Genomic DNA, 8367 nt, shown 5'->3' with positions numbered 1-8367 from the left:
TGCCTTAGCTAGGATTTCCATTGCTGTGGAGAGACACCATGACCAAGGCACCTCCTATAAAGGACAACATTTAATTAGGGCTGGCTTATAGGTTCAGAGGTTCAGTTCATTATCATCAAGGCAGGAGCATGACAGCATCTAGGCAGGCATGGTGTAGGAGGAGCTGAGAATTCTACATCTTCATCTGAAGGATGCTTGTGGAAGACTGACTTCCAGGAAGCTGGGATGAAGCCCACACCCACAGTGACACACTACTCCAACAAGGCCACACCTTCTAATCGTGCCACTCCTTGGGCCGAAAATATACAAACCATCACAAAGAGGTTTTATTTTGCTTCCAAGTCCAGATAACAGAAGGTCAGGGTAGAAACTCAGGTAGGGCAGGAAACTGTATCCACTCTCCCCAGAGCAGGGATTACATGTGCTTAGCCATGACCCACTTCTTTACACGGTTTCTAGGGTCTGAACTCAGCTCCACTGACTGAGCTATTTCCACAGCCCTCTATTATCTTTATAATTACTACTGTTGCCATAGAAACCAATCACCAGTCATTTGATTCCCAGTGTCTTCCCTCCTGCCCTCACTTTATTCTACTGTTTAGTGTGATCTGATGCCATCACCTGTGTGTGTAAAACTCTAACAAACATCCCAAACTCCTGATTGTCATTGTCCTTGAGGGAAGGGGAAAAAAGCAATAGAAAGCAAAAGAATAAAGAAAAGTTCCATTTTAGTTGCAATATCTTATGTCATTTATTTAAGAAAAAAAAAAAAACTTGAACCAAATATGACAGTGTGTCAGCACTTCTACATCCTACATAGTAAAAATTCTTTTATGTTGTATAGTTTTCGAATTCCCCCATTCACTACCCACTATCAATACCCACTATGATTATGAACTGTTTATCCAGGATACAGGTTGGTAAAAACTGAGAAAGTCATTTATAAATCCATTACATTTATAAGTAAAAGCATATGCAAAGCAAAACTCCATCAAGTGCCACGTGGTAGAGAACCTAGAGTCCCAAGGAGTGGAGGCTTCTTTCTCCCTGGGCACCGATGCCCTGCTCCAGAGATTTTAAGGTTTAGTTTTTAAAAAATTCTGAAAGTATCTGCAAGCATGTGTGTCGACCCTAGAGGCACAGGATAGGACTTTGTTCACAATACAGAACATCTTAGAGATGGCCCCACATAAATACAAGGGAGATCTCACTTTTTATGGCTTCGTGATATGATGGTGTGCTGTGATGTTCTGTAAATTACTCCCTTCAGTTCGTCTGTATCTATGTTCACTATTACTGTGCTTTCTGCTACTAGAAGCAAAATTCTGTACGTCTCTCCAGAAGCTTTTTACATGTGTGCAAGCTGTCTGTGCAGAATAAGTTCTTTAGAAATGAATCTCAGGGAAAAAGGTTATAAACATCCAAGAATATCATGGCCATTGCCAGGTCTTTCTCTCCAAATAGCATGTCGTCACACACTTGGTTATGTGACACTCATACTACCCTAAGTAATGTCTCCCCCATGTGTAGGAGCTTTTTAAACTCCTTCTGTGCTCTTCCTGTAAAATTCTTTGTCCAGTTTTCCTTTAATCTTGGAAATTTTTCTTTTATGAATAGAAAAAAAAATTGAGACAAGGTCTCAGTATGTAACCCTGGTTGGCCTGAAACTCACTGTGTAGACCAGGTTGGACTCAAATTCACAGAAATCCACTTGCCTCTGCCTCCTGAGTGCTGGGATTAAACTACCATGAATAGAAAATTTAGAGGAAAAATATTTATGACATTTGCTGCCAGTATTTCCCCAGCATATTGTTTCTTGTCCTTTCTGGCTATCCTGACACTCACTCTGTAGACCAGGCTGTCCTCCTGTCTCTGTTTCCATGGTGCCAAGATTAAAGCACCACCACTACCTGGCTTTTTGTCGTTTGTTTGGGTTTTTTTTTTTTTTATTGGTGGTGGGTTTGGTTTGGTTTGGTTTGGCTTGGCTTGGCTTGACTTTTTGAGACAGGGTTTCTCTGTATAGCCTTAGATGTCCTAGAACTCACTCTGTAAACCAGGCTGGCCTCCAACTCAGAGATCCACCTGCCTCTGCCTTCTGAGTGCTGGGGTTAAAGGTGTGTGCCATCACTTCCTGGCTAGAAGTAAATTTCTCAGTTGTAAAGTCTCTAAGAATGTAACTAGATGCCTAAAGCAAACCGATTCTATCTTCAAGTTTATCTTTTATAGTATTTTGCTAATATCTGTGCCCCTCCCTTCCCTGAGCCCACTCTCCACTTCCTTCTCCTCCACAGTGTCCTTTCTGCTTCATACCACATGTGTCCCGGTGCCGTACTCTCCAGCCCTCCCTTTCCCCAAACTTCTTTGTCTTTTTTTCTGATTATTATCCACACCCACTGTTGGGTCCTGCCTTTTACAGGGACGCCGGAGTACAGCAGCTGGAGCGCACCAGACCAGCCGGAACACAGCGTCCTCGAACCGCCCACTGTCACCGCCCACCGTCGCCCGGACCTGCCCACCATCGGACACCTGCCCGCCACCGCCAGGACTGCCCACCATCGCNAGAACGCCGTGGCAACTTCTAAAGACTCAGGGGAATGCTGGGAACCCTTCTTTGTATTTAAGCCAGTCCTGACATTAAAGATAAGGGCTTTGATCAGACACCCTGTCAGGGCCCCATTTTTCCTTTGCAGCCCTGTTCCTTTTTTCAGGATTTCCCGCGCTCCGGTTCGGATCCACAGTGGCTCTGCAGGCAGAGCACTACAACCCACACTGACCCCTACCCACACACACTCTGATAAACAGTAGGTTCAGGTCTACCCATTAGAATGTGTGATTTATTTTTTCTCCAAGTTATTCAATTTATGTCATACTCTATGTATATTCATTTTCCTTAAGTTTTCATGATTTGCTTTTGCAAATCATCTCTGGAAATGAACTCTGGATTTTTGTTTGTTTGTGTCTCCCAGAAAAGTTTACTGTGTTTGGCTCTAAATATTGAGTTTCAGAGAAACCTAAAGTAAATGACAAGTGAGTATTATTTCAGCAACGGCCTTCGAAAGGCTGGTTGAACTGGTGAGCACACAAGAGAGCAGAGATATTTGACTTATGTTTGCATACTATGGTTACTAAATTAAGTGCGAAGTGATGCCAAGCTTAGAATCTGCATGTTCTTCCTCTTAGGCCCCCTACCTTCTAAACCACTGAACCCACGCTTTGGCACTTTGACTGTAGTAACTGAGTCTCCACGGGAATAGTATTAAAGCGGAGTCAAAGGGCAGAGATTCTGAATGAACAAGTCATGGAGAAAGCAAAGATCAGAAACAATAATGACGATGGGTTTAACGTGACAAGCTAAACTGGACTGGACTCACCCTGAAATTACAGCTTGCAGTTTGTGAACTTACATTTCAAACCATGTCCTGCTAAAGATGGACACACTCTCCCCCTCCACCCTTCATGCTTTCCCCACATACCAAGATCAAGCATTTCTGCAGGTGGCTGTGTAAAAAAAAAACAAAGAAAATATCTGAGTCCACCAGAACTCAGCAGTCATCTCATGATTAGCTCTTTCCTCCCTACCTCAAAACAACCAGTCCTTCCTGACACACACACACACACACACAGAGAGAGAGAGAGAGAGAGAGAGAGAGAGAGAGAGAGAGAGAGAGAGAATCTCAGTGCCTGCTAATTGCTCTGCCGTCTCTTCCTACTGTCTGAATCCCCTATTTGCTTGCCCTGCGTGTGGCTGACTGTACATGAAATGTTTTGGTGCTTAAATGTTTAGATCAAAGGGCTTCAAAGACAGCTAGAGGCCAACCCTAGCTAACTGAAAACTGGCATCTTCCCATCAAAACACAACCTTTACAATATACAGATGTGTCCTTGCCCTGGAAGCCAGACAGAGCAGAACATTGTAGGAAATGGCTGTCTCAAATCCCACTGGAATGATCCCAAACACAATACTTCTTTCCATGCCTGAAAATCGCTGGACACTGTCCAACACAACATGATTACCCAGACTATCCAACCCCTCCCTGACCTGCACTAGTAAACTGGGCTCCTCGGCGAGCTGAGACATGGACCTCCTCCTCATTGCTAGCAGAAGCTTTTCTCTACATTTTTCTATATCTCTGGCTCTAGTGAAAAGAACAGCAACATCTGTGAGGTAATAGCCAGACCTCCAAAGACACTGGCATTTCTCTGCTACATAGACTGCCATCTGCTCCAAATTCAAGTTATCAGTAATCTCTAAGTTGCCTGTGACATCCTGACCCCATTCAAGTTCTTCGCCCACCGTCAGGGCCTCTTGGGGGACATTTGGGGGAGGATTTGTTCTGATTTGATGCATTATTTCCTGAAGGTAGCTGGTTATGTTGTCTCCGCTGCGGAGCATTCTGGTGAGCTTCAATAATGGCTTCTGGTGTTGGAGCTCAGGGAGGCCACTGCAACACAAGTGATTGATCTGAAAGTAATCCAGAAAAATGTAGAGAACTCCTGGGCCGTCTCTTGCTCTCTGAGTGATGGCTTTTGCCTTTGCATACCAGTTCCCTTCCTCCGTTCGGAAATTCTGAGCTTCGTCCACGATGATATGTTGCACGTTATCAAAGGTATTTTTCATGAAGGTTTTCCGTGTCACCACCTGGCAAATGTTTTTCCTGATGCAAGTGTAAGAAACACAGTCAGAGTTCCTCAGCTAAGCAAAGCAAGGCAGCCCAATAGATAGGAATAGTTCCTGAGCATGGTAGCAACAACCCAGAGCTTAGCCCGCGAAAGCCACGCCCAGAGCCACGCCCATTCAAATTGCCCACCAGAAAGAAATGAATAGAGTCAGGCTGCTTACCTCACAAACTTCTTCAAAGACTGGTTCTCACAGATGTAAAGAATGTCGTCATCTTGACAGTTGAACACATTCCTAATCTTCTCCGCGATCATGAGAGCTAGAGTGGTCTTCCCTGACCCAGGGGAGCCATGAACAAACATCTCTCTGTGCTTGCTCAGGTTCCTTGAAAGCAACCCATACTGTTGGTCTGAGAGCAGGGCCACAGTCTCAGACTCAAAGTTTAACTCTTCGTTTAACAGGGGTCTGAACCCAAGCAAGATGATCACAAGAGATTGCAACAGAGCTTCCACCTGCCCTGTGGTTGTAAAGTTGTAGGATTCGGGGTAAACCGGCACTGCTAAGTCATCCCTTACTCTTTGGTGAGAACCCAGCGGTAAGACCAAGGGAATGATGCCTAATCTTCCAGAGTAGCCACCCATGTTCACCAGCTTCTGCTTCAGGGTACGGGCGACTGTCATGGAATAGTGCCTGTTCCCCAGATCCCCCTTGTTGCAAATGGTGTACAGGATTGGGACGTTGTTCGGGGAAATTAGAAGAGCGTCACAGATGACATCTTGCCTCCTCTTAAGACCTAGGTCCACAGCCCAGCTGTGGGAGAAGATCAATATCCCTTGAGAGAAACAGCGCATTTCCGCATTTATTAAGTTTCTTAGTCCTCTGTAGTCTGAGAAGAGGTCCTTGTAGACGCTCTCTGGAGTATATGTAATCCTGTTGGGAGACACTAGACAAAGAAAGAATCGGAATGAATCAGAGACAAGCTAGTAATCACCATTGCTATGGGAATCTTTCTAGAATAAACACTCTAACACCAATGAGAGTGGAAGAGAGGACCAGTGGACAAAAAGCCTTCAAGCCTGTGCCCAGCCTGTAATAACCACTAAAACCACTAGGTGGAGAGAGCGAGCAAGCAAGATTTTATAGAAGAGTGTGTGGCAGTCAGCTAGATTTAAAGGGCCAGGACCTATTTATTTATTTATTTATTTATTTATTTATTTATTTATTAGCTATTTCTCCAGGTCATTCTGTTTCAGGTGGCAAGTGAACTTACTTAAAGCACTGCTTGGCCAACAGACAGTACAAGCAGTGCTTTAAGTAAATCTCTTAAATCAGTATCTAGTAATTAGTCTTACTCTACTTCACCATTATATGATGTAGATCTGCCGACCTTTGAGCCCTACCATGTGTCAATGATCAGTTTTACATTAGTAACGAAAAGAGAAGCAATCCTGAGTCTGGGGGAGCCCATAACCAGCTGTGATCAACTCGGACTACACTGAGAACAAAGTAGCCAAGGCAGCCAGAAAGAGCCCCTCTTGGACTATGCGAACACTAGTGGGAAGTACAGCTAGGAAAAAAGACAGCTGTAAGTCTTTATGAAAAGGAGGTGGCTGGGTGGAGCCTCCAGGGTGCCCTTTAGTTAGCCAGCGGAAGGATGCAGGACTAGAGAGCTAATAAAGAGAGCAGCATGAGCTGGGAGTGATGGCACCTGTCTTTAATCTCAGCCCTCAGGAGGTAGGGGCAAATAGATCTCTGTGAGTTCATAGGCCAACCAGAGCCACACAGTGAGACTGTCTTTAAAAAAAGGGGGGGGGGGGAACCTGTATAAATATGTATATCTGTTCCTATTGAAATATAACTCAAACTATGAATCTTTTTATAAAAATAAAATAAAATTCACATTTGAGAGCTAAAGGCAGGCAGATCTTTGTGAGTTCAAGACCAGCCTGGTCTACATTGTGAGTTCTAGGACATCCAGGACTACCTAGTGAGATTCTGTCTCTAACAAACACACAAACACAGCAACAACAAAAATCAAATTCAAACAGAAATCTGTATTTAAAAACCAAGGTACAAAATAAAGCCAAGATTGAGTCCTTATTTCTGTGTTTAGCTGGATGGACAATAGACACTTCAAGTGATAGAATTTTAAACAATTAATTTTTATGTTTTTAAAAAAGATTTATTTTTTTAATGCACATGGGTCTTTTGTCTGCATGAATGTCTGTGTACTGTGTGCATATACAATGCCTGCCAAGACCAGAAGGCGACATCTGATCGCCTGGAACTAGAGTTTCAAATGTTTGTTAGCCATCATGTGGGTTCTGGGAATCAAGCCAGGGTCCCTGCAAGAGCAACAAGTGCTCTTAACTGCTGAGCCATCTTTCTAGTCCCCAACAATTAATTTTTTAAAATACTTACAGAGAGCAATATGCAGATTCTAAAGAAAAATGAAAGGTAAGTGACCGTAAATGGCTGATACCATAGATTGGATACACAGACAACGTGGACACACCTGGAAAGTTTATATAGGCTAAGAGAAATACTAGTTATCTTTGATCAAAGCGGACTGAACTCAGAGTGTATCTCTACTCTACTGTTTTTTTAATTTAACATCTTTTTTAAAATAATTAACCAATGAAGTAAAACAAGTACAAGAAATAAAATTTCATAAATATGGGAAAGGTTACTTAGAATTACCTTTTCTTTTCACATTAAGAAGTTTATTAAGAAAGAACTAAGCTTTTCCTGCACATGGGCAGATCACCATTAGAAGTTAGAATCAAAGCCAGGCGTGGCGGCGCACGCCTTTAATCCCAGCACTCAGAAGGCAGAGGCAGGCAGATTTCTGAGTTCGAGGCCAGCCTGGTCTACAAAGTGAGTTCCAGGACAGCCAGGGCTATACAGAGAAACCCTGTCTTGGGGGGGGGTAGGGGGGGAAGAAGTTAGAATCATAAAAGAGCCCACTCTAAGAATTACATTAGCATATGAAAGAACAATGTTATAAAGCCTTGAAATAATTAGGATATATGCCACATTTCATTGATTGTAAATGTACTTCAATGTCTCATGAGTCACACATCTTACAGTTTAATTAACAGTGTTATTTTTCAGAGTTAATAAAATCATATATTGTTATGTTTTAGCAAAATGAAGGAAAGATTTGCATGCTTAACTGGACAATCCATGTTGAACCATGAGAAAATTTACTATTGTAAAATTGACAATTCTCTCCAAATCACCTCACTGACTGAATATATTGGCCACCAAAATAATATTGGATTTTTCTTTTCTTTTTAATACAACAAAACGCTCCTAAGATTCTTCTAGAAGAAAGCCAACATGGTATGACCATATTGGTGAATATGGGACTGGGCATCTATTTTTGGATTGCACTTTGGAAATGTTCATCTAAATTTAAAAGCAATTTATCCTCAGAGTATATCAGTTATTTGTAGAAAAATGTGTACTGTACTGCTTAAAATAGGGGGAAAAAAGTGTTGGGTGTTGTGGCAACACCTTTAACTCTGAGCTCCAGGACACCTAGAGCTACACAGAGAAACCCTGTCTTAAAAAAGAAAGAAAGGCCGGGCAGTAGTGGCGCATGCCTTTAATCCCAGCACTTGGGAGGCAGAGGCAGGTGGATTTCTGAATTCAAGGCCAGCCTGGTCTACAGAGTGAGTTCCAGGACAACCAGGGCTACACAGAGAAACCCTGTCTCAAAAAACCAAAAGAAAGAAAGAAAGAAG

The 8367-nt window shown here is 42.8% G+C and overlaps 1 protein-coding gene across 3 annotated transcripts in view; it reads right to left on the bottom strand.

The window, feature by feature from the left end:
* Nucleotides 1-2695: 2695 nt before the first annotated feature.
* The window catches only part of Slfn5 (schlafen family member 5), a 14273-nt gene continuing 8601 nt past the window's right edge, over nt 2696-8367 (bottom strand). For all 3 annotated transcript variants that reach the window (XM_029546693.1, XM_029546694.1, XM_021214036.2), the window contains exons 5-6: nt 4841-5561; nt 2696-4655 (exon numbers count right to left, since the gene is read on the bottom strand). In XM_029546693.1, coding sequence (XP_029402553.1) covers nt 3848-4655; nt 4841-5561 — 1529 coding nt within the window. In that variant the 3' untranslated portion in view covers nt 2696-3847. The remainder of the gene's footprint in view (nt 4656-4840; nt 5562-8367) is intronic.

The sequence above is a fragment of the Mus pahari genome, chromosome 14 (assembly GCF_900095145.1).
Source record: "Mus pahari chromosome 14, PAHARI_EIJ_v1.1, whole genome shotgun sequence".
Lineage (NCBI taxonomy): Eukaryota > Metazoa > Chordata > Mammalia > Rodentia > Muridae > Mus > Mus pahari.
The sequence above is the reverse complement of the archived record's forward strand: the minus strand, read 5'-3'. Positions and strand labels throughout refer to the sequence as shown.